Source organism: Gymnoscopelus microlampas, assembly GCF_963454915.1.
Source record: "Gymnoscopelus microlampas genome assembly, chromosome: 6".
Classification (NCBI taxonomy): Eukaryota; Metazoa; Chordata; class Actinopteri; order Myctophiformes; family Myctophidae; genus Gymnoscopelus; species Gymnoscopelus microlampas.
In genome coordinates, this window is record NC_139943.1 from 35,157,541 (window position 1) to 35,185,249 (window position 27,709).

Here is a 27,709-nt window from a genome sequence, read left to right on the forward strand (position 1 = left end):
GACCAGTTTTAAAGGCTGTATAGCGGATCTGGAAATGTCAATATCTAAAATAGCTATTTTATTGCTATTTTGGCTTTTTTCCCCCTGTCTGTGTTAGGATTGCGAACCAGGACATGCACGCACACTCTCAGACGTGTGCGTGCAAATGTGCATTTTAACAAAGTTCCCTGTGCATTACTACCTGTTTCTCTTTATTATTATTAGTAGTAGCATTAGTATTATTTTACTCCTAGCAGCATCTCTTTTTCTGTGTCTGCTCTGTTTCATAACTGCGGTACTGCAATGACACATAATAATTTTCTCCCACGGGACCAATCCATCTATGTTGCAATGGACGCCAGTGACGCCAGCAGAAACCGCTCTGTATGTAGCTGTAATCCAGGCATTAGGATGGAGCAGGTGTTTCTCTTAACAGGCGACACACATGAACATGAACACACTCACTTAGCCTCCAGAGCCAGGGCAATGATCCCAGCCGCCAGCGGGGCAGAGGCAGACGTCCCAGTGTGAGTGTCCGTGCATTTCTGTCTCAAGTCAGTCGTCACCTGGAAGACAGAAATGGAGAGATATGGTACAGTATAGTGAAAATCCTGGTTTATAATTGACTACTTTGCACACTGGTGTCACTCACTGCTCTACAGCTCTACGCCGACTTACAACCTCATAACAGGTCAAAGCGTGTCGATCTGCTATTATCGGTGAGTAACATCGTTGTTCGACAGAGTATAAATTCAGTAAAAGACACGAACAGAGAGAGAGAGAGAGAGAGAGAGAAGAGCGTACGTGTCTGTCAATCTGACATGATTTTCCCAGCAGCCTGAGTGAATATTACGCTGAAGGCTTTTTGGACACAGGGTGGGCCAGTGGACTGTGGCAGTTCTGCCCGCGGCTATTGGGCGATTTGATGAACGAGAGTAGAAGAATCAGACAATCAATTCAATCCAAGGTCAGCAGCTCCCTGGCAAAGAGCTACCGACCAGGCGGTGGATGTCAGCCAAGTCAGATTAGTCAGCCAAGGAGGGCACAGAGAAGCAGAGCCATGCCATTAGGGTAAAAATATCCATTTCTGATTCTGCCGCGTCCCTCGTCTCTCGTTCCTGCCATTGGCGGAAATTTAACGAGGGCCCGTGTGGGTCATGACGAGGACAAGTCACAGACGCACGGGGCGCCACAGGGTAAAAGGAACTGTGAAGGTAAGGGACAGATTCCAGGTGTGTGTGTGTGTGTGTGTGTGTGTGTGTGTGTGTGTGTGTGTGTGTGTGTGTGTGTGTGTGTGTGTGTGTGTGTGGGTCGAGCCACTGTCTGCCTGACAGCTTGGGGCACTAATGACCTGTATCCTCATTCCCAGAGTAGCATGCACCTGGTTTAGAATCGTGGAAAAGATGCCTAGCTGTCAGTAGAAGGAAATAAACAAAGTAAAGGAAGGGGGGGGGGGTTAATACGCAAGCCTGTTATGCCTCAGACACTCGTAAAAGAACCCAGAGAAACTTGTCACGAGAGTCCTGCCAATAACATCTACAGTGCTCGACAGCTTAAGAAAAAAAGAACATGTTTTAGCATGGAAAAAACCCATAACTCAAGTATTTTGATCCCTGCCGCAGAACCTTTCCCCCCTAATGCTACATAACATGTACTTAGAAGCCGCAAGATGACAAAACGTGGTACACCGCCTGCTACGGCAGTACATTAGTCATGGTACAAAGCGCGGCTTCTTTCATTAATCACTGCTTTTCGCACATTTGAGGAGTTGTGTTTGCTTGCCTGCAGCGTGCTTCTGGTTGAGCTTGGAGGGAATGGCAGACTTGCAGTTTTTTTTATGTTATTCTCTGTCTCTGTTCTCATTTTAGATGTGTGTGAAACAATTTTATGAGTCTTATTTAAAGGTCCACCGATTTATGGTGTTTATTCAGGCCGGACAGAAGTATGGTAACAGTATGTAGACTTTTGCCTTTCACTGGCATTCAAGTTGATCATTTAGTTTTTCCACATTTGCAGCGCAAAACAGCTTTGAGGAGGGGAATACAAATTCAAAACTAAGTCCCTAAGATATGCAAGTGCTCGTTTTGTTTGCTTTAGATGGCAGACACGATGATGAATTCTGTGAAGGAACAAACAATGGCACGCAAACAAACAAGGAGCAGATATGGCGCTTGTAATTTCCTCCACTTATTATCAGCATCGAACGACCAAAATCCTATTCACGGTATTCGATCACAGACATCTCAGTGGCAAACAACATATGACAACCACGGCCAATGAGCTGTGGCATTGTGCCATAACGTATGACAAAACACATCATGAGAGTGTTATGAATGCTAATGAGACAATATTGTACAATTCATCGGTTTTGTTTTTCCTATTAGAATTGACATCATGTGGTGGTTTAACCCATTGGTTCCAAAACCTTTTCATGTCAAGGACCCCCACATTGATATGTATTTCACCACGGTCCCCGATCAGGGACCCCCATACAAGATTTGTGTTGTTAAAATGTAAAAAAAAAATCCACATTATTCACATCTTTTCACGATTGTTTAAAAATAGCCGATATACAAGCTCACAACGCGACGCATTTCAAATACTCGATGTATATGGTTAAACTGATTTTCACACTATATTTACTCATTTTTTTGGGGACCCCCTGGTGCCCCCTCAAGGACCGCTAGGGGTCCCCGGACCCCACTTTGAGAACCACTGGTTTAACCACATGAACCCGAGCATCCCTATTTTGGGCATCTCATAATACAGTAGGTGAACATTCAGTGAAAATAGCAGATCTACAAGCTCATTATTTGTTGAAAAGATTTGGGGGGGGGGGCAAGTACAGACCCCTGAGGGACCCCAGTCAAGGAAGTATAAGGAAGAGGGAGACCTTTGTTATTCAGTTTCACCCAGCTGATAGATGGCTGCTCAGATGGTTATAATGAGCACTCAGGGGGGAGCAGTTAGGGGTTAGATACAGTATCTTGCTGAGGGACGGCCTCTCTACCCTCTCAGCCCGAAGGGTTCGTCTGTTTGTTTGTTGTTTACAGGGTTTGTCCCAAGGGTGTCGAGTGTTATGTGCAGTGTTTGTGCGTTTGCCTGACACCCACTATCTGTTTCTCGCTGGGGTTTCCGGAGCTGAAGGTCGTGGCGAGGGTGGAGGAGCAGGCCTCGCTGTACCAGGGCACGTTGCCGTACTGGGTGGTGCTGCTGATGGAGAGGGTGTAGATGCTGTTGGTGTAGCCGTCGCAGTTGCAGCTGTCCTTCTCCCTGCCTCCGTTCCCCGACGCCCACACGAAGATGGAGCCCAGTCCACCGCGACCCTGAAAAAAAGGCAACGCCACATGTGAAAGGTACATCTGAAAGAGAGGCCATTAGTGTGTGAGAGAGAGAGAGCGAGAGAGACACTCGCATAAGAAGAGCCATTAACCCATTCAATCCGGGAACGCAGCTGTGTCACTTTAGATTTCTTTGGCTATTCAAAAATAGCACTATGAGCTTGTAGATCTGCTATTTGTGAAAGAAATCGTGAAAATGTGTGCAAAACTTTGAATATATATTTTTTAAAGCGAACATTTGTAACTCAAATCTTTGCTTCTGGGGGGGGGGGTCCCTGGAACAAAATATTTTACAAATGTTCACTTTAAAATAATATATATTCAACGTTTTGCATACATTTTCATGATTTTTCAAAAATAGCAGATCTACAAGCTCATAGCGCGGCACCCTATGAGCTTGTATATCTGCTATTTTTGAATAGCCAAAGAAATCTAAAGTGACACAGATGCGTTCCCGGATTGAACGGGTTAAAGTGTGAAGAATCACCCTCGCCAAAGATGTTCTCCCTCAACCAATAAAAGCCTCCTATAACTTGCGCGCCGCATCCGCTAAGACGCTGAACCGCTGTAGGCATAACTGTTATTAATACATCATAATGCCAGACAATTTACTGCGGCAGTGAGACAGATAACAAACAGATGAAATGTAATTACAAAATGTACTCAAGTTGACTTTAATTTGGGAGACTGATAAACGAGCAGCGGCTATTGAAAGTAGAAAAAAGACGGGGGGAAAAGAGGCGCCTGAATTGTGCACTCCCATCTCCTGAATGCAGATCGTTCCCACATTACACATATCCCATTAGCAATGCGGGGGACCGTATTTCAAAAGAAAATGAAACAATTAAGTGGAACGAAGCACAGAATGTGAAGTGCAGCAACGCAGGCACCGACTCACATGCAGTGGTGTAAAGTAACTAAGTACATTTACTCAAGAACTGTACTTCAGTGCAATTTTGAGGTACTATTAATTTACTTTAAATTTCTTAATATTTACTACTCCACTACATCTCAGAGGCAAATGTACTTTTTACTCCACTACTATTATTTGACAGCTTTAGTTACAAGTTACTATGTGGATCTGGTGTATTTAAAAAAGTTTAGTACTTTTACTTTGGTACAGGACGTATAATTTGTCCAGTACCAACCAAGTTTTACAAGCAAGTTTCACAAGTAAAACTTTGAATGAGGGCCTTTTACTAGTAACATAGAATTCTTATTGTGATATTGATACTTAAGGAAGAATTGCGAGTACTTCTTCCACCATTGCACATTATCCCATTAGCAATGCAGGGGTCCATATTTCAAAGACGAGTAAGTGGAACGTTCAATAGCATGTGAACAGCAGCAACCCCGGCACTGACTCTTAGACAATAAAACCTTTCTTTTTCAGCAGCCGAAAGTGGGTGGAATAAAAATAATAATACAAAAAAAAGAAAAACTACAGAGAAGGTGCGAGGCAACACGACCAGGAGCCTGGTGAGATGTCTGATATATTCCTCTCACAGAGAAAGGGATAATGAAGTAGATAAAAGCACTTAGTGCAGTGTCTGTTCGGAGCGTGGCCATTCGGAACAGGTAGACCATTTGGAGCTCGTGGCTACTTGGAAGGCATGGCTGTTTAGAACGGGCCGATTACTTAGCACCCAGTATTGCTGCTTGCAGCATCATGGGGGGTTGCCTGTTCGGAGCACATGGTCATTCTGGGTATTCTGGGTAGATGGAGTACTTGGGCCCCCCTGAGGGCTGCTTGCAGTGCTCTCGACAACCGATCTTCCAATCGACTTCGTTCTCGACACTGAACCGAACTCCCTCGGGTTCTTAGCAATACACACACCAAATGTGAAGGCGATTGGATGAATGAAAGTCTAGAGATGTGAGGGAAAGACAGAGGGCAGACACACAAGAGATTCCTCGAATTCATAGATAGATAGAAGGCGGAGAACAGAGGCGATGGTTAGGACGAAGATGGATCAGTGGTGGAAAAAGTACTCCAATGTTTTACTAAGTAGAAGTATCAATACTGCAATGTAGAAGTACTCCGTAACAAGTAAAAGTCCGGAATTACAAATTTACTTGAGTAAAAGTACAAAATTATTGGTATCAAAATGTACTTAAAGTACCAAAAGTAAAAGTACTAAAATGTTTGAAAATAGCTGATCTACAAGCTCACAACGCGTCGCAATGCGACGCGTTGTGAGCTTGTAGATAGAAAGTAGGTATAAATAGATAAAGTAGGTATAAAATAGGGCTGAAGTGGTTAATGTTTTATAATGTAATAATGTATATCTGCAAAATAACAAGTAACAGTTTTCAAATAATTGTAGTGGAGTAAAAGTACAATATTTGCCTCCGAGATGTAGTGGAGTAGAAGTAAAAGTATTGGAAATTGGAAATACTCAAGTAAAGTACAAATACCGAAAAGTTTTACTTAAGTACAGTACTTGAGTAAATGTACTTAGTTACTTTCCACCACTGGGATGGATGACGTGCTCCGTTTCACACCATGCTCCACCTAAACTCCAGCAGAGCCTGAGATGAGAAACCAGTGCCGTGGAAGTAACGTCAACAAGCACCGAAGCATAGGCACACACACATACGTACAACGTTTCTCTTCCACAAGCACACAAAAACACAACCCTCTCGCATGCATAAACACAAACACAAAACACCTTCGTCAACAAGCCCTTGTCATTATAGATTCAAAGAAGCCTGTGTGAATGTTTTCCTAATCCCTTGTTGGGAGACCAGCAGCCCCTCTTCAGCTCCCGTGAATACAGAAAGCAGACTGGCTGCTTTCCTCACTTATCAACACCTTTACGTACTGCTTCCTGTGGAATAATTAATCAAGAGAGTTTCCCAGCTCATCCTCGAATCTCAAGACTTGTGCTCCTGTAATTGAACCTTCCTCATTTTTGCGTTTCATACAGAAAAGCAATCATGCTGCAAATGTTTGTTCAAAACAGAGCAGATATCAGTCTCTCAAAACTCTCCTCTGAAACGTGACCGGGATAAACACGTCGTAATATGAAGCTGAGACTTACTTACACTCTCAGACTTAAATTAACACGACACATACTGCCCACTACCGGTGAAGACTGGGGTTCGAATCTTCCACCGGTGCATCTGGCATGGCCGCCACCGCGAGCCTCCAACAAACACGTGGTTGGGAAGCTGGCTGGGGAGGGCATCCTCTGTCGCTGCAGTAGAGACTCGACCACAGGTTGGTCGGGGTGCCTGTTCAGCAGGGAGTGTAAGGGTCGTTACAGACGGGGAGCAGTGGACGTGGGCGGTCGCGCTCGGATCAACGGGGATCGCGCCGCAATCATTGTTGTTTTGTCCTCCTGCGGGTAGCGGGAAAAAAAAAAGCAGACCGCAATCCAGCTCTTGTCGCCTGCGCACACCTGTGCACAAAAGAGCACGAGCGTGAACATTTCACGGGACCGCGCCCGCTCGCTTCAACTTATCTGCGCGTCCCAAATAATCGCCCGTCTCTCATTGAAGATGAATTACATAGGTCGTCAGCCGCTCCCCGTCTGAAACAACCCTATGTGGGAAGAATAGTGTGTTCCTCCGCATGCGTTACACCCCCTCCTTGTGCTCCTGTAATTGAGCTGCTGATCAAACTGCTGATCAAACAGTATTGGTCAGCAGTGACAGGGACTACATGGGGGAATTTGGAAGTGGCATATCGACTAAATTGGGAGAAAGTTTGAAATACAAAAAATACGAAAATAAGAAAGTCTCAATCAATGGATTCTGACGTGTACTAAATGTCAGGCTGACTTTAAATTACACGCAAGTGGTGGTCTTGAAGCTGTGATTAATGCTCTGAACGTCCAAGCCGCATTTATAGCGGTACCACACCTCTGCTGCAGGTTACAGGGGCTAACTGGTCATACTTGCGGCATCAGGGGTTATCTCAGTAAAACCTGAAAGGTCCTGTTGTGCTGCTGTCAGGCCATTATTCCTCGCCAACGCGCCATAGTTACTAAGCGTTTGCCACATGGTAGGTTTGCGATACATGACTCGTTCTCTTCCATGAAAAGAAAAACGCACCATTTCACACATCCATGTGCCAATTGCTTTCCCATTTTTTCTTCTTCTAATCTAAACCCTGCTCTGCGTCAGCTATTTCGCTTCAATTTCTCTTTCTGCCAGTCTCGCATTGCTCATTTCACCATCTTGCTAATGTCGCTCTCTCTCTTAATAATTGCACCACGCTGACACATGAGAAGCGATGACATTAGCCTTAGATGACTCGCTCAGCTGATGGCTCCCTCCGTCGGGGTTGAAAAGGAGGACAAAAAGGAGTCATTTAACTCAGGCCATGAAGAGATGGTCTAGAGATGGTCCCCATCTGCCGTTAACAAAGGCCTTTGCTGCCTTTTGTTGAGAGACAATCACGCGTCAACACTGAGCAGCTCTGCTTCTCAGAAAGCTCAACATTCTTCTTTTTTTTTATGCTACACAGAAAAAGATCCTCAGCATTCATTGATCCGTTTGTTAGTCACAAACCTCCTCTCAGAATTAAAAGCTGCAATCCGGAACTTATTTGAATGAATAAAACAATATTTTAAGTTAATACAATATAACTAGAACATCTGCAGTGTGATTGGAGGTGGTCTCCCTATTTCTTCCATTGAGAAATGTAGACCCCGGTGTCGGGTAGGACACCTACATGTTGTTTACAAGTAGTAGTTGCCTGAAACTCATAAGCCCAATATCTCCCTTGGCCAGGCAGAGATTCCTCCTTGGCTCAGCGGTAGATATTTGGTCTCTCACGCCACAGGTTAGAATCCCTGCGAGGGCGCAAAACTTACGGATTGCAGCTTTAACCACTTAAACCCTATATACTCAGTTGGCCTTGTACCCCAAGGTTCTTTACCAGGTACGCTCCTTTTATGCCTCACCACTTACTCTCCTCAGCAAAAATAGCCCATCTACAAGCTCACAACACCTCACCTTGACGCATTGTGAGTGACGCATTGTGAGTGACGCATTGTGAGCATTGTGAGCATTGTAGATCTGCAATTGTCGCAGAATTGCCCCAGAATAGGGATGCAGGGCTTAAATTAACACTATGGATTTGACCGTGTATTAGAGCTGCTCGGGTGTTTTTTTTTATTTTTTTTACCCAACCCAATCTGCCGCTGACTCGACCCACCCCTGACCTTACCCGAAAGAAATGTGTGTTAATTCACGACCCGAACCCGTCCCGTTTTAGTCATTTTATTGTGGCCGGGGCTGACCAGCTCGACCTGCACCCGCGATAATTGCATCTGAAACTTACCCGAATCCGCTGGACCCACGGGTGAATCCACAGAACCCAGTGGTGTAAAGTTAGTAAGTACATTTACTCAAGTACTGTACTTAAGTACAATTTTGAAGTATTTTTTACTTTACTGGAGTATTTCCAATTTTCAGTACTTTTACTTCTACTCCACTACATCTCGGAGGCAAATATTATACTTTTACTCCACTACAATTATTTGAAAACTTTAGCTACTAATTACTTTGTAGATTTCGATTATTATTACAAAACATACATTACCCACTTCAACCCTATATACATTTCGGCCATTTGAGCCGATCAACAAGTTCACTTGTGAGCTTGTAGATCTGCTATTTTCAAAAGATTTGTATACATTTTGAACTTGTGAAGTGGGACATTCTGCATTATGAGCACTTTCTACTTTTGGTACTTTAAGCACATTTTGACTCAAGCTGATTTTACATTCTGAACTTATACTTGTAACAGTATTTGTACATTGCAATATTGATACTTTTACTGTAAAAAAAAATGGAGTACTTTTTCCACCACTGACAGAACAGAGGAATGGGTTAAGGGGGCGACCGAGGGTGTTGCTGGAATGACAGTCTGACAGACACTGCCACGTTGTCTCCTCCGACTCACCTTGGTGACCCCCTGGAGGAAGGCCTCCTTGGCCAGCTTGGCGGGGCCGTCCACCGTCTTGCCATCGTCCTCGGGGCCCCAGCTGGCGCTGTAGATGTGGATGTGCTGGGAGTTGAGGCTGAGCGAGTGGGCCTCCACCACGTCTGTCACTTCCCCATCTAACATGCGCACGCCTGGGGATTACACGCGCGCGCACACACACACACACACACACACACACACGCACGCACATCAAACAATGACAGAGTGACAGGGGAGTAGAGGGAATGTGGAATTCTGGCTTCAGATGTCGACGAAAGAGAAAAACAAAAGCCGAAATGAAAGTGACAGATAGAATGCAAGTCCACGCAAGAAGAAAGCTTGTCGTAAAAGGCGAAAAAAAGACAAGGAAATAAAGAGAGAAATCAGTCAGGCCGCAGTTTCTCATTTTATCGGCTGTCACAATAGAAACAGTGACAGGGAATAACAAAAGAATTCAGAGAGCGCTGCGGCCGTAATGAGCAACTCTACGCCGCCTTGTGTATCTGTGCGTGCGTGTGTCTGTGCAAGGCGTACAATTTTATTGTCACATAAACAATAAATGCAGCTGCGCCCGGCGCCGTCAAACACACAAACAGACAGACTGTGGAGGAGGCAGGAGCACAGGTGGGGCTACGCTTCCCCACAGACGACCTCGGGGGTTGACGTCTTACCAGTGGAGCCGCGTGTCCGCTGGGGCCAGGGGGTCTCTCTCTGTGTGTCACCTTTCATCATAACTGAACACGGCCCTTTTGATGTGTGGCGCCTCGGGTCAGCGTGCTGAACATTAATGGCAGCACAGAGGCGTGAAATGAACCAGCTTCAAATAAGGGCCATTACAGTTACACGACCCCCTCCCCGGACCCCGGTATGACTGATGATGTCCTCATAAAGACTTCAATAATCCACGTTCCGAGACAACCTGCCTGCGCCCTGTGGGCGCCGACGTGCGCTCGTGAGGGATAGTGCCGCCGGGGACTGTAATCATTTTTAGTGGCGTGTAGGTAGAGTCAAGAGCAATTCATAAAAAAAAAAGAACCCCGACCTGTGGTATAATTGGTGGCGGCGGTACTGTGGGATGTTTTGCTTGACGATCATTATGTGCATTATGTGCGATTCACCGTAATGCAGCTGTAATGATGATTGCTGTCGTAACAGCTCTCGTCAACCTCCAGCTGCACGGCGAGCCTGTATAAAGATACTGTGAAACTTCCTCTTCTGTTAGAGGCAGAGGTGCTTCTGTTAGAGGCAGAGGTGCTTCTTTCTCCAGCTGTGTTGGAGAAAGAAGCAGTGGCAGAAGGAGAAACACAGAGTGAGCTGAGGAGGGTCAATTACAGCGGGTAAGCGCTAATCATCGCTCAGTACGGATGTTGCTATTAAGCTCCGGAACCATCATCTCCCACCCTCACCCTCCACCTCCAACATACACACACACCTGCATAGAGCATGTGCTCACATACACACGCCACACGTGCGCTCGCCGCTGCTGCTATATTACGGGAGCAAGGCACAGCTGTTTATAAACAATCTGGCGATCTCGTGGCATAAACGAATTGGCGGGGGAATAATGTATGAGGGGAGCGGGGGGCCAATGAGCTGGCGGGCCGCGAGACGAATGGTAATGAAGACAGAGAGGGAGAGTTACGACCAACATCTGCGGATGGGACCGCCACGGGCTCCACTGAGTCTTATTGGCTGCCTCCTGACAGATTGTTCCGTGGCAAAAGTTTGTAAAAGGCTCCTTTGGAAATGCTCTGTGGAGGGAGAGAACTTATTCATGAGGAAAAAAAGACAACAGGTGAATTCACCAAGGACTATTTCTTAATAGAAATCCACTTGTCGACAATGACGTGCACGTGATCAATGTTCAGACCGTGCACACCTGGCTTCTAATAGCTGTAATTTCTACCGTTGTGTAGAGACCCGTGGTCTGGTGGGACAAGAACAGATGCAAGGTGAAATTACTTTTTGTTTTTTTTGGCATCGGGATAACTAGCCAATGTTCTGACAGCAGATGAGCCTTGTCCAAGTAATTCCCAAAACCTGTGTGTTCACCTAGCATGCAGACAAAAGATTCAAGCAGGCTGTGCGGTTGCAGGGCTGGGCAATTAATCCAAAAAACTATACCGAAACTGATATTTAGAACCAAGAACCAACTTCATCTGGCTCATTTAGGTTATAATATAATAGAGAAGCAGGTTTTTCTTTTTAATATTTTGTAAAATGTGCTTGTATAAACTTATAAACCAACGAATCAAAAGCAAGATCGAGGCAAAAGTTTGAAATAATTGTGATATTGATTTGAAATCATCGATTTGCCCTGCTTGCCATACAGCACTGGTTAATTTTAGCTCAGCTGTGTAATGGTTGGGATAATACATCATCACATTCCTTATACATTTAGCTGTGCTTTCACCACCACATAATGTAAAGACGTAACTGGAAACAGGCCATAATGAAACAGCTATATTGAGTAGTAAGGACCAGACTTGACCACGTTTAAGCCCCATACGCATACATACTACGGCAAATACAAGAATAGCCGATCTACAAGGTCACAATGCGCTACTGTGTGTTATGAGCTTGTACGTAGATAATAGTATGATCTTGTAGGTAGATTCTTGAAAGTAGAATCATCTGCCCCCCCTCCCCCTTATTGTATTGTATTGTATAGTATTATACGTTTTACAGATTAACTGGGTACAATGGACCACAACGGAAACAAGCCCCTGGGGCTTTCAGTGTTATCCTTTTAGCATTACCTTTAATACCTGTAATTCCTGTACTGTTAATAATCGTTTTAATAAAGTATTTAATCAATCAATCAAATATCTACATTTTTTACTTAAAGAATTACATGGTTAACAGATTTGGATACATTTAAAAATGTTCCCCCTTAATGTGGTTAACTGTGAATTAGGGTGTGCTAACAGTGTTTTCTTTCCCATTTTGCATTCCAGATACATGCCTTACCCACCTCCAATCTTGGCATTGTACGCCACACCCACGCCACACACACCGTTGTTGGCTGCAGCTGCAACCTCTCCTGCACAGCGAGTGCCATGCCTGCAGAGAGAGAGGGGGAGAGAGAAGAAAAGGTTCATGAACGAGGGCTAATAATAGACAGGAGAATGATTAAAGACCCACTGCCGGGGAAAAAAATCATATGTTATGTTTGGTTAATGTCTTTTTGAAGCCTACCCGTGAAAAGACTGTTAATTTTCTTGCACTCTGCATATCTCCAAAGCATTAATAGAGAGTTTAATAAACTAAAATCTGGTTTTCAGACTGGCACTCAATGAAAACAGGCCCGACACGCAGTGCAAGCAATTCAGACAAGGTGTGACGTCACACACAAGCCTCAGTAAAGGCAGCATTAGTCAAGTGAGGAGCAATGCAGCGACGCTGAGTGATACAAAACAAGCGCTCTCCCCATAACTGTCACCATCGTCAGTGAGAAAGTGACTGGCTTGTTGCATTTGTTGCGGTGCGTTTGCGTCTCGGTAGATGGTCTTGGATTACCCAAATTCTGGAGGATCAAACGTATGCATAATTCATAGGATATGGAAAACTAATTGAAAAAAAGTACTGTAAAACTACTTTAAGGATGTTTTTTGGGGGGGAGAATTTTCTTTTTTATTTATTGAACAGAGATGATTTTTCTGAGGATTTAAGCCACACAATGGACAGGGGGAAAATAAGGGAAATAGGATGTTGAATAGCAGCAATAGAGAAAATCAATTACCATTTGTACTGTATGGCAATGTGAAGATTGTTGTAACTTGTGCCCTTCAACAACAGCTCTCTAAAAGGATGCTACTGTTATAATGCTTTATTTTTTTTCAAGGCCTCAGGGCTTTGAGAAAAAAAGAAAAAGAAAAGATAATCATTCCATCTCCAGCTATTTGCTGCTATTGACAAGTAAGAATGAAGTGAGTTTCTCCGAATCACTCATGAGTCGTGACAGTGAGGTGAAACTTAGGGACAAAAAACTGAATCGGCTTCATCTTCACTGGCCGCTGGCCATCCCAGTGAAATATGAGAGGTTATTGATGATTGTGAATTATTCACAGAACCTCTCATCAATATTTTACTAGGGCTGCTGAGTTTTCAGAGAACAGACAGATGCCATAACACCAACTCCCCTTTATAGAATGTTGTATGGATATTAAACAATGCATAGCCACAGACTGTAACCAGCTACTCGCTTTATTAACTACAAGCAGAAAACGATACGCTTCACAATGTGTCATCAGCGCAATTATCACATGTTCAGGTGTCGGTACCCAGCACTGGTCTGGTTATTGTGTGGGGGAAATAGGCTCCCTCTCTCCGGGTTATTTATTGCATTGGTGAAATAGGCTCTCTCTCCCCCTCTCTGTTTCTCTCTCTCTCTCTGATTGAGCCCTGGTCTGACGTCACACAAAACCGAAACCGTTGCCTAACAACGCCAAAATGCGCTGACACTCACACACCCACACAAATACACATCATTACTGTGACGCCATGCCCGACATGTGCAATATATTGTCCAGACACACAGACTGACAGACAGATACCTTCAACTTTATAGAATAGAGATAGAACAGAGAGCAAATAATACAAAACCTTGACGTCTTTAGGTCGCTTCAGGCTAGACGATATGATCACCGCTAATGAAATGGTTTTAATATGTTCCATTGGTTTGAGGCTTTGACAGTCCCGCGCAATGTGAGGAGAATGCAAATGGTTGCAACAGAATGAACACTTGCCATTCGTCATAGATTATTACACCGGTTATTAAGATCATACCTTGATTACTGTAGAGATATATGATTAGGAGGCACTCTGTCTCATTCCGTTTCCGGGGACGTGCTGTGCACCGTAATCTGAACATCAGCAAATTATGAGCACATTATTGTTTTGGAGGAAGCAGTAATTACATAGTTCCTTGTTGGATCCTGCCAGCTCCTTGATGGCGAGTCAGAGGACAAAGTCATTTCACAGGGTCATAGTATGAATGTGTCTCCAGCTGTGATCCTGATTAGACTGGGGCTGGCTCTATCACTTAATTCCCACCCACTAATTCTCAATGTACCCGTTCTAACCATTTTTTGCAAAGAACATTGCTATTGCTTTCTTCTGAATTAATGAGAAGTCTATGCTTTGATAACAGACAATAGACACTTTTGCCTCACATCGCAAGACAAAAGGCAGGAACATAGAGCAGAGCTAAAGAAAAACTACCACAAACTGCATTTAAATGAAGCTTCCTAATGTGACATTTGTTACATGACCTTGGCTGGCATCAGGCACAGGCACCAGATTCAAGTGATTTATTAACAAGCAATAACGTGACATGACAAGGCTTATTTCTAAATGACAGATGACCTTAGCCTGGCACAGCATATGGCAAGATGTGATACATCACTAAAGCTATTAAAACCTAATCAAACTAATCAAGAGGTTAAGCTACAGTACGGTACATTGTTGCACAGCTGTGATACCTAGTTTATTTCAAAGTTAATTAATACCAAGGGGTCAACGACAACAATGATTGAAAACAATCCAGAAATAAAGTGAATTTAATGTGTCATTTCCAGACTTTGTTTGCCAATGGGAAATCTTTCGTTCTGGTTCCATATTCAGCCCCAGTTATAATACTTTATAAAGAAAAAATACTTAGGATACTCAGAGGTGTGAAATAGTTGATCTTGCATGGCTCATCACTGACCTTCACCTTTGACCACCAAATTACCGTACAGTATTTATTTATATACAGTAGTTATATAGATCTAATATAGTCACTGTAGGGTGGAAACTTAATAATTATATAAAAAATTTAACTGTATATGTAAATAGCAGATCTATAAGCTGACAACGTGTTGTATCGTGACACATTGAGCTTGTCTATCTGCTATTTCCGCTAATTTTGTGCGACACTGTCATACGACTAAGTAAAACAAAAAAACATTAAAAGATGCAAGGTTTCTGCCCAACTGCGACAATATGAAGATTCATGGCCTACATACAGACGGCCTCATTACCATAGATCTGCAATCACTTCGTAGCTCAACTAATAAACAAAACAAACACATACATTAAGTTATATTCACGACAACAGCTAAATTATACAATTTTTACTATTTCACATTTTCTCTAGTGGTGCTGTGAATACACCATTACCTCACATGTTCTAATAATCCTTAATAGAGAGGCAGGGCTGCCTGCTGCACTGATATCGTCCACAGTAGCCAAAAACACCAGACGCACAGCATGGCATGGCCAGCCGGCAGTTGGTTTGGAGTGCTTGTATTCCTGGCTAGCAGCAAAGCCATTGTTCCCTCCACGGCATCTTAAAACAGCCATCGTGCTGCTGACTGCAAATATCATCATACCACAGACTGGCCACAGACGCCAGGGAAAAGAAGCAGAGCTAAGATGGGCAGAGTGAAGGAATTTTCATATGATTAAATGTCTGATGCTGGGAGCTGGCCATTTACAGACCATATACGGTACATAGACAAAACAGCTGCTTGATTATAGTGTGTTTATGTTTTTTTGTGCATGTGTGTTTGTGAGAGAGAGAGTGTGTGATTACAATGGATTGGTTTAGTTTCAAACAGCCAGACAGCCTAATGTGTGCAGAGGGATTCAGCCGTGCCAGACCAGACAAAGGCGTTTATGATAAGGCTGCATTTTTATCTGTCAAACACCCATGAAATGAAATGATTTCCGTGGCACTTTGCTTAATGTCTTTTTTTCTACTCCTCCCCCCCAAATCTCATTTTAAATAGCTTTAGAGGAGTGCTGGATGACAAAATGATTAGTGAGGTCATGCAGGAGAAGTAAAAGTTGGTTGGAGAGAGTTGAGTAAACAATATAACACTTAATTTGGACTGAGCCTGCAGTCTCCAGGAGCGGTCTCCAGGACACATGTGTGAAGTGGTTTTATCTTTATACAATACCTCCAAACACCTGTTGGACTCTGGGCTCTATTTCCATGCCAGCGCAAGGAGGGGTTATTGCCCTATAGCGATTTGACAATTCTGTATGGCACAAACAGAATATTTCTTGCCTGCGTCCAGTTTGGCAATTTCATGGTCAATAATAAACATATTTGTCTCAGGAGGGGCAGAGCGGTGAAATAGGGTGTTTCAGTCAAAAACAATCTGCATTGTGTAAAAAATGTATGTCAAAAAAATGTGCGGTTGCGTTTCCGCCCAGCCAGACCATGTCATAATGCAAACACCAATTATTACTGCACCCATTACATAGGGGCATCTGAAATCACATTAGAATGCTAGGTGAATGATCTAGGCTATGTCATCATCCCACGTTGAGGCAAATTATCCAATCAATGACTAATTTAAATGCAACCTGCAATCAATTAAGCACAAATTACCAGCACAGTTGTTGGTCGTTCAATACACTGGAATTAAACAGAAACACTATCTCTGCCTTGAAGTAGCTAAGATACTCCTACATATCGTTTGTTGGTGTCGGGCAAAAACCTCGTATCTCAATATTTCTTTTCCGTTTTTTTACACTGAATTAATGCCCTACTTCATCAAACAACAGCGTCGTAGCGTCATAGTAAGTAGTGAAAATTGACAAACTACAAGCTCACAACGCGACACATGGAGACACATTGTGGGCTATTCTTTCTCTTTTTTATACATTTTGAAAGTGAACGTGGATTATTCTGTGGGTTTTATAAATATTTAACCAATGAATGAAGTATTAACAAGAGCTTGTGACTAATTAATAACTACATTGGATCCATTGGAACACAGGTTATTTTTTCAATTCCCTGAAAAATTATGCTTTTGGACATAAAAGGTTTCCACAATACAGTGAAGATATACATGTTGTAAGTGCACTGATTTTCATTCTTAAGCCACAGTATGTTTCACTCTACCAATCCATGCAGACATCTACAACCCACCCACTGCTCAACTTCCATCTAGGGGTGCGTTCGGATATGCGCACCGGGAGCGCACTCAGTGCTATATATCCGAACGCACCCTAGACGACCAATTTGGAAGAACACCCCACCAGCTGACTTCGCCATCCAATCAGCTTGAGAAAAGGAATTGGGAGTCCAAGGAGGCCCCCAACAAACATAATATGTTTGTTGTATGTATGGTGTCAGACCCCATCCAACAGGTTGCGGGCACCAACCTCCCAAGGAGACAGTGGTCGACACTTAATCGATTCAAGACTGGACATGGCCCCTGCTTGGCCAGTCTTCACAAATGGGGCAGTAGCCCGAGTCCGCTGTGTGCTTGTGGAGAGGAGCAAACAATGGAGCACACCATTGAAATTTGTCCTCTCCAAAGACTGAATGGATGATTAGTCACCCTCCATACAGCAGACCAGGAGGCAACTGCTTGGCTTAAGGACTTTGCATTGGCTAAATAAAAGTATGTTTCAATTTCCTTTGTTGTTTTAGTCCCCTTCATCCTTTATGGAATATGTGCTGGCAAAATCATAAACTATGAGAATGACTTTGATGATATGGCCTATATTTTGTACATTGGTTAACAAACTGAGCCTGAAAGTTGCCATGCAAGATGCCCACGCAAGTCATCCCAGGCAAAAGAGACAACTATTTTTGTACTTTTGCACAAACAGAAATCCACTTCAAATGAAATATTACGCACGGTGCACGGACTGCACACCCACCAAGTGGATGTAAAATATGAAACCTGGGCACGCTCAGAAACAAAAATGTGTGTAATAAAATATAAGCAGGTTATGAATTATAATAATTATTCAGCCTTGCCCCTCTTTAGCAAAAATAAGTAGTCTCTAACTCAATAGTAAGAACTGCAAAATACCGTTCAGCTCAACAGAAATATTACAATTGCTGCATTTCTAAGGAATGTTTACACAGCAGATATGGAAAAACTGCCAAATTTAAGTATCATCGAACACACTTTTCAAAGCATCTGTAGCAATTATTCACGGTCAAGAACGGGAGCACCATGCAACCTTTGGAATATTCAGCAGATGCTTGGGTCGGTTGAGTGGTGGAACAGAACAATGCAGCCCTCAAAGTACAGTGGGTGCATTATTTGTGGCATCTAGTTAAGGTACCATATATGCGTCAAGAGGTGACTGTGCAGTGACTGTGAAAACTCCTCATGCAGCCATGACTGAATTATCAGTTTGCTAGGCACTGGCATTATGGCATTTTTAAAAGGGCAACAGCCGTTCTGATTGGCCATAATGAAGCCGGACCAACTTCTAGTTATATTACATAATAATATTATTTTGTACATAATCTGTGTGTTAAAGCTGGTATCCGGAAGGCTTTTGCTTAATTAAATGGTAGTTTGACTAATCTTCATGGTAGGGCTTAATACAATAATTAACTGTCATGATCTGTCTCACTGTTGTGTTATCTTGTCGAGTTCTTATTTTGTAGTGAAGTTCTTCCTGTTCCCTGGTTTCTTTCTTGTAGTTAGGTTTTACTTTACTACAAAATAAAGGAACACAACTGTAATCTGTTTTCCTATGTAGCCATTGCCTGTTTTGTCTCATCATTCCAATTGCTAATCATGTTCACCTTTGTCCCAGCCATGTCCTGCCAATCCGTCTATTTATATTTATTGTCTCCACCAGAGGTGGAGAGTATGTTTTCGTCTCGGTCCTTCCGTGTGTCCGCCAAGCTAACATTGGTCAAGCTTCACGTGACACGTGACAATATGTTGAAAGGGTGTGCTTTGATTGGCTAGCGAGACGCATGACGAAATAGAAATCTATAAATAGGTGAGTCACTTCAAAAAATCATTTATATTTTTTGAAGTGAGCTCCCATCAGCCAAGCTAACATTGGTCAAGTGACACGTGACAATATGTAATATAAATAGGTAAGACAGGATTAATCAGGAACAGTACTGGCGGAGACCTGTGCTCCGAGGAGCACATTTTCTAGTTTATTTATTTATCTATCCAATCTGTCTGTTTAGGCTCCCCTGTTTTCTGTTCCTTGCCAGTTCCTTGTATGCCACCTGTTTGTTCTTGGCTCCTTGTTCTCTTAATTAAATCTTGTGTATATTCTTAGTGGTTGATTATAGAGTTTTCCTCGTGTACACAGTATAGTACTTGATCTCCTAGGGTTGATAAACCCCTTGCATTTGATTTGAACACCCCTGCTTCTATCTCTGGTCCTGCGTTTGGGTCCTTTTTACCTGGAGCACACGTAACTATTATCACAAGTGCGGTGGTGGAGGTGGTCTCCAGAGGTGGTTGACAAGTAAGACCCGGGTTCAAGTCTCGGGTTATCGGGCAGGACATAAATCCTACGGGTTGCAGCTTTAAACGTGTGAGAACCAATTGGCTCACTATAACTATCAGTATAGAAAATAAATGTTATGTTTATATTTTGGTACGTTTTCTAAATATTTCAAAAAATGTACCTCTTAAAAGTGTTGATCCCTCTCATCTGTAGTCCTGAAGGCGCACAGTAATCCTCAATGTCAATACATCAATTTGACAGTGTACAATTGTACAATGTGTGTACAATTGTAACCTAATCATTTGATTACATTTGTACACTGTCTGAGTTAAATGTGACTGTACAGAGCCAGTTCACTGTAAAGAGGCTGTGGAGAGCAGCAGACAGAAGAGAAGCTGGAGACTCTGTTCAAACAGGCAATGTGACCCCTTTATCTTATCAGGAGGACCGAAGGGGATAGACGGAGGTATTGCTTTTATCTGTCGCTGCTTCAGGCCAAGGCAACACATTCCGGCCCAGTTCTTGCCCTGCCCTTTACGAGACAATGCAGTCTCTCCACAGGCTATATGATGCAGTGTAACACAAACACACGCAACTGGGTGGGATGCAAATAAAATTGTGATGTACTGATGAACCTTTCTGTTGTTCTACTAAAAATATGCATGTAAAAGAAACAGCGGTTTGGTTTATTCCTTCAATAGTTTATGTAGAGCCAACAACGGGTCTTTGTACGGTTGACAATTGAGACCAAACTAGATGAGAATTAACTCACTATTTAATAAAACAGAAATGCTTAGGTACAGTATGTACAGGTACTGTACATTACAGTCTACCTGGCACCAATATTAACCACTTAAGCCCCATTTTAGACGTCTTCTGAATTGGTAGAGAGGCTGTCTGGGAATCAGAAGGACCTCGTTCACATAATAATTAATTTAAAAATAATTTAGTCCCCACTCCTTGGGGTGTTTTTTTTTGTCGCTGTATATTAGCACATACATGAAATTTGACCTCTGCATTTACCCATCCTATAATCACCAGGAGCAGTGAGCAGCCATTCTAAGGCGCTCGGGGAGCAATTAGGGGTTAAAAGTCTTGCTCAGGGACAGATCGACACATTGCTGGCCTGGAATCGAACCTGAGACAACCAGGGCTGCTAAGGCTCACTAACTGGCCCCGGTCTATGTGTCGAAGTGTCCCTGAGTGAGACCCCTATCTAGTCCACGGACACAAATTTCACGGATGAACAAATGTACTGTGACAACAATACCCCCCTTTCCCCCCGTATTCAAGCGGCTCGCAGTGAAAATTGCCTACTGTATCTACAAGCATTGTGAGCTTATAGATCTGCCATTTTCGCTATTTTTGAAAAGTTGCACCGATAATGACATGCCCAAAGTAGGGCACCAGGTTGAAAGTGGTTAATACGCAGTCCACGTTCAAACCTTTCCAACACACATCTAGAGTCCCTCTAAATCCAGAGAACAGTGAAGGAATCTCAGTATCACCGATCTTAATTCTAAACATGTTTGCACTCTAATCTCCCATCTCTGTTATAAATCCTGAATTTAACCAGAACCTTTTGTACTAAAACCAACACCTAAATGCATAACCTACACCTAACTATTACCCATAAACGTAGCTTTAATCCTGGATAAACATTGATGCTTTGACCTGTGGTGATGAGGAGAACAAAGTATTAACTCCATTTCCACATTATCTTTCTCTTTGGTGATGAATTGCTTGTATTTTGGTGGCAGAAATTCAGAATACAATGGTACTGTAACTGGTACCCTAGTTTTAAATGAACACTGGGCCCAATTCAAAATAGACTCAAGTCATTTCCTATGAGGTATGAATATTAGTTGCTGGGTGGGGACATATTAATGCCCTACATTCCACATACAGTCTAATACACAAAGCTCTCGCCAATCCAGCGAGGGAGAAAAGAGCATATAGAGGGGCTAGGGGAATTATAGGTCTCATGGGTGGATGAACACACACACACACACACACACAGATGCGGACATAGGGTGAATTTGAACTCTTAATGGTTCTCTCACACTCACACAGTAATACACACATGCAGACAGCGTGAATTTTAACTCTCATCATGGGTGGATGGACACACACAAATGCACACACAGGGTGAATTTGAACTCTTAAGGGTTCACACACACACACACACACACACACACACACACACACACACACACACACACACACACACACACACACACACACACACACACACACACACACACACACACACACACACACACACACACACACACACACACAGTCAAAGACATGCAATATGGGTGTTCAATTACTGTATGTTATCACTGTGTGACCGATGTGTATCCCACTTTAGGCAGAATTTTCACATCTGTGCCTTGGTTTATACAGTAGCTCTCCTGGTTGATATCTGTGCTAGGGCACTGAATGGGCCAGGATCCTTGGCGCTGCTAAAGGGATTAGATTATTTTTGCGCTCAGCTTTTAGCCTGTCCAGCCCCGTAGCCTGGGGCTGGACAGTTCAGTTGTTCCGGATTTCATGTGGTGGAGGTCTCCACACAGAGCGCAGCCAACCAGGAAGCTGCTCTCTCCATCCCTAATGTATTCCTCTCCTTCAAAAGTTCACATCTTACAGCATCGTTAGGGTCCAGATCTTTAAAGCTTTGATTCCTCTCCTTCCATGATCCAGATCTTACAGCTTCGTTAAGATTCAGATCTTAAGACTTTGATTCCTCTCCTCCCCAGATCTTAACCACTTGAATCTGAGTGTCAGTATTCTGGGGGGGGGGGGAGCAGATCACAAGCTCACAACCGTTGTGAGCTTGTACTATAGATTGGCTATTTTTAGCGAATGTTTAGTGTCGAGCGAAAACAGGAGTGGGCCTAGTTTAGAGCCCTGGGGGACTCCAGGGCTCTAAGTATAGGGTTGCTTCATTAAGATCCAGATCTACCAGACCCCCACAAGTGACTTCCTGATGCTCACGTTTCCTTTAGCTCAGACAGAGCTAGGCAAGGCAGCATTCTCTGTCAGTGCTCCATCTGCTTGGAATGAGCTCCAGAAGTCCTTAAAAATCTGTTCACTTCCGTCTTTGGGTCAATTTAGGGTATGCGTTTCCAACACTTTTGTTCAAGATTTGTACTGCTTTATAATGTTTTTTAGTTTGTCTGTTTTAGTTTTTTGAGCATTTTCTGTCATCTGATTCATGTATTTTAATTATTGCTGTATATGAATGACTCTACCAGCGCTTGGGTGGTGTAGTGGTAAAGTCACTGCCCACCACCACGGAGGTTGTGGGTTCGAATCCACCGTGGTGCATCCGGCTTTGTCGAGCGTCTACACGAACACAATTGGCCCGTGTTCGGGGGAGGGAAGCCGGGCGGGGAGGTTGATATCGGTCATTGCACCTGGGGCGGCATCTGTCAGCGGGGAGTGTTGGGCGGGAGGAGTAGGACGAAGGCTCTACATCCTCCTGGTGGGGGCTCCTCACTGGCAGGTGAGTCAGTCAGATACAACAGCAGTGACAACACACAAGTGTGTGTGGGGAGGCATCAATTAGCATAACGACTAAATTGGGGAGAAAAAGGGCAAAAAAGTAATTGGCTACTTTAAATAAAAAAAAATAAACAAATGAATGACTACCTGTTGAGTATTGTGTTCTGTATCTTGGCTAAATTGAAAACGAGGGCCTGCCCCTCAACTGTACTCAGAGTTGAAATAAAGGTTGTGATGATGATGAGATCTTAAAAGCATCGATTCCTCTCTTCCCGCAATCCAGATCTTACAGCTTTGTTGAGATCCAAATCATAAAGCTTCAATTCCTATCCTCGCAAGATCCAGATCTTACATCTTCGGTTTAAGTAAAGTGTTTAGGGAAAACACTAACACAGACGCTCGCTTAAACGACTCACCAATAAGCTGATTCAAAAAGGCTTTCGAGCCAAGGCCACCAAATGATTTGATGTTTGAAAGGACATGAGTGGAACAAATGAGATGCACAATAACTCAACCAGGGTTCTCAAGAAATGTAATTGGATAAAGCCTGCCAGAAGACAGGATGAATACACATTTTTGAATGGCCTTAAAGCAATCAGGGCAACTTAATGAGAGAGAAACATTAATTCTCTCACAACGTCTCACTTATAGTGAGTACATTCGCACGCCGCTGACACACCTGCTTAAAGATCCCATTCGTCAGTCTACCAACAGCCGAGTGGGCTAATGTTGATGGACTCCAGGTGATCGGGAATGTGTGGTAGATCTGGGTCTGGCGCAGGACTGCCATCCTCAATCACTGTGGCCCTGTGCCTTATTGAGCTGGCTGGGGAACAGCAGCCTTCAATCAAAGCAGCCCACTCACTGGATAGAAAGTGTATTAATGGCAGAGACGCGCGGCGGGGAACGGTACGGATCGGGTCTACGAGCGAGTGCCCCATGCCAAACATCACCTCTCAATGTCTGTCCATTCATCTGCCGCCTCTCAGCCGTCTGGGAAATAAACAGACTGTCCTGAGCAGAATAAACAAGACGGAAGCAGGAGCGAGGCAGAGCTTCCAAACAAGATTCTAAATTAGAACTGCTGAGGCGCATGGTAAACAAGCAGAGCGTAGACATGCTTTTGCATTGCATGAAAGACACAGAGAACAGGAGTAGGTGTTTTGACGAGTGCCGTGTGTTTTTTATCTTGTTCTTTTTTTTTTGTTACATAAGAAAACAGACCACCCAGACTGAAGATTATTTCTGTCAAACTGTCAAGGGCTGGGACGGGGATAAGGCATGATGACTAATAGGCTTAGACATCAAAGTTGCCATTTGCTAAATTACTTAACTCATTTACTCTGCCGTAGGCGGAGTTTACTTAATTATCTCTTAAGTATTTGGCATTAGCTGCTCATAATAACAGAGTGAGAAACACTTTGGATATCAAAACCGCTTCATAATATGATGCATTTTCTATTGAATTAGTTCTTCTACTTAGCCAACTCCTGTTTCTCTCACAGCCAACTTATCTGTCAGTGACCCAGACTGATGTATAATAAGACGGCGACTGGGACACATCATGCCGCAATCACTAGTGGAGGTGTGACAGAGATACATTTCCGGCTCCTGCGGTAGGAATTGTACCCGCCTGTGGACAGAAGAGTTGTCACCATCAGTCCAACTAGATTCCTGTCTGGCCCTCCTTACCTTCTGCGTCCACACTATTGACAACATTGTGATGGAGGAGCTAGGCGAAGGCACTTAAAGTAGACAAACATTCAGATGATGGAGCACAAAGGGATTACCTGCTTGGGTGAAACCCGGCTCCAACTGAGCTTGAATCCCCTCCAATAATATCTGCCAGCGCTGCCAGCTCAAAACACAAAGCACCATCGTGGAACAACTCTTAATAGATGTGAATTCAAAACTCAGCCGCGCGTGCTACCAATACAGATGAACTGGCCTACACAGCTGGGGGGTAGGGGGGGTGTGGGGATGAGTGTTACCTCTTATTCTCCAGTTCTTATGAATATATTCATATAATCTCATTGTGCAGAGCGAGGAGGTGAACATTACTCAACATCGGCCCGTATCACGCTATTGGGGATTTACAGAACTCATCGGGTATCATTTCTCCACAGGTCACTCCAAACGCCCACCGCTCAGCGCTATTGACAGAGACGCACCCTCGCTTCTCGTTTCATGGCCGTAAATCGATCCCGTCTGAGATAAACGCCTTGACAGTCCCATTGAAAATGGTGTGGGTGTGTGTACCTCACAGTGCTCTGTGTGTGTGTGTGTGTGTCTTAAGTAATGGATCATGGTAGTAATCCAACATGAGCGAAGGTACTGTATGGAGTAATCTCCTCCATTGCTTCTATGTCCCCCTTTCCCAGAAGCAGAACCAAGACCAGCAGGACAGAGTGGAATCTGCTTTAAACTGATGGAAGCAACTGTAGCTACTCGGAAGGACAATTAACAGAAGACCTTGATAATGCGAAAGCAAGTCTCTTTTTTTAAAGAGGGAAGAGAAAATCAATGCAACTTGTACAGCAATCTCAGATTGAAAAGAAATACTGTGCAGAGTTTAAACCATTGATGTTCAACTGGCTGCCAATCAACTGGCGGCCAATTCCGGCCCCAGCAGAGCTTTCTTGTGGCCCCTAGACTTCCTGTTCCAATGTAAAATTAAATATAAATATTTTTTATTAGATGGCTGGTTATACAGGATGACCATTTTTAATGTTTTTTTCATAACCGTTAACCGAAGCTTGTTAATGGTTAATCAACCATTAACAGATAAGAATAAAATGTAGGCTACTATTTAGAATGGAGTTATGTTAGTGACACACAGTGTCCCAAATTAACACCTACCAATACTGCATTTGCAGTCAAGATACTGCTACAGAAACCCAAGAGCGGGTAAATGTAATCTTTGGTGAGTAAGTCACCCATAAGAAAACCACTTGCATGAAAGTGTTAAAGTAAAAGTATAAAGACCTTTTCATAGAACAAAGAAAAAAAATAGCCAGAAATGTTGTCTACTTCTACTACTTCTCTACTCTAGTTTTGAGTGCAGTTTATCCATCACAAACCAATGAAACCATCCATTTGTAACTATTTCTTTTTTTTTTGAGTGGATGCTGAGTATTACAACAAATTAATTATTCTCCTTATGCATCCATTAGCTTGTCGTTCTTTGTGGATTTTGTCCATCTTTTATCTGCTCCATCTTCATCCACTTCAAACACATCTTCAGAGCACTCTTAGTCTCGTACTCTTATCACCCGGGTGCTCAAAAGAAAATGAAAAAAACTTTCATTCATACGAACATGTAAACACTGCACCTTACCAGCCTGCCTCCATTACTGGTCTCACAAAGACGCTTCCATGCTACGGACGTGTGCACAGAACACACTGAAATATCTAAAATGTATGCACAAATGTGTGCACTATAAAGGACTGGCGCAGAAATCCTATCAAACATGAAAATGCATGAATGCAGTATGAAGCAGTCCTTAATGATTACCATAATAAGACATAATAATGTTATGTCTTATGGACAACAATGGACATATTATGTCCATTGTTGTGTCCTATTGGACCAATAGCACACAAGAAACGGTTAAGCATGAACATTTTGTTCATTTTTGTTGTCAGTCTTGTGGCCCCTGCCTAATCTAGTTGAATACCCCTGGTTTAAACCATCCTCGTGGGAGTCCTGCAGGGTGACACCCTGGCCCCCTTCCTGTTTAGTGTAGCGATGGACCATACACTGAGACTCCCAATAGTCTGTTATGTGTAGTTGTCGTTTTTATATTGTGACTGTTCTGTAGCTTCTGTACCGCAATATATCTAAGCTTTATTGTGTTTTATCCTTGGTGATATTGTGTCTGCTATATGTTGTGGAAGTACTGTTGTGCTCTTTCCTTTTATCACCAAATACATTAATTCATTCATTCATTCTAAATGAGTTGCAGGGTGGAGACACCGGGGTTCACGCTGGTCCAGAGGAAGACTAGGCCATCACGAAGATCGGCCTCAAGCTCAAAAAGCAAGAAAACAAAAGTATTGCCATTTAACACGGAGGACAAAACCATTGCCATCAAATATCTGGCTATCATTTTTGTGGTCGACGTATAGTCAGAGGATGTATCCATTTTGGCGTCAAATGAGAAAAAAATTGAGAAGAGATAGGCTTAATTTGTTTTACAGTCTATGATAAAAAGAGAGAGATGGGCCCGGACCGTTGGCCTTGCGGTCCGGGCACCTATGTAGGCTCCAATGTAGCCTGACAGTGCGTCCAAGTTCGAGTCCCGATCACGGCCTTTGCTGCGTGTCACTCCCCATCTCTCTCCCCCCGTTTCCTGTCCTATCTTCACCTCACTACCAATAAAGGCATAAAAAGCCCAACAAATATAAAATATAAAATATAAAAATCATAATAAAAATAATCTTTAAAATCTTTAAAAAGAGAGTGATGGACTTTATAATAAGTATATGAACACTTCTGCTGAGTTGGGCCCACATTGTGGTGAACGTTGCAAAGTGAGTACGTACAAGTGATTTGTTGTGAATTTTCAAAGTTTTGAACTTTGGACGGTTGCTGGAGCAGCACCGTTAGGACTACTGGCCCACAATGTCGATATTGGAAAATAATTGGCAAGTATGGCATAGGACTGGACCTGTGTGTCAAGTTTTGTTTATTTTTATTAATGTAAAGGCAGATTTCCTG

General features: G+C 43.2%; 1 protein-coding gene across 3 annotated transcripts in view; it reads right to left on the reverse strand.

Annotated features, from left to right (window-relative positions):
• Positions 1–27,709, reverse strand: part of furinb (furin (paired basic amino acid cleaving enzyme) b) — a 117,425-nt gene that overhangs the window by 17,679 nt on the left and 72,037 nt on the right. For all 3 annotated transcript variants that reach the window (XM_084058920.1, XM_084058918.1, XM_084058919.1), the window contains exons 7-10: positions 12,233–12,321; positions 9,238–9,410; positions 3,093–3,305; positions 445–545 (exon numbers count right to left, since the gene is read on the reverse strand). In XM_084058920.1, the coding sequence (XP_083915046.1) occupies positions 445–545; positions 3,093–3,305; positions 9,238–9,410; positions 12,233–12,321 (576 nt within the window). The remainder of the gene's footprint in view (positions 1–444; positions 546–3,092; positions 3,306–9,237; positions 9,411–12,232; positions 12,322–27,709) is intronic.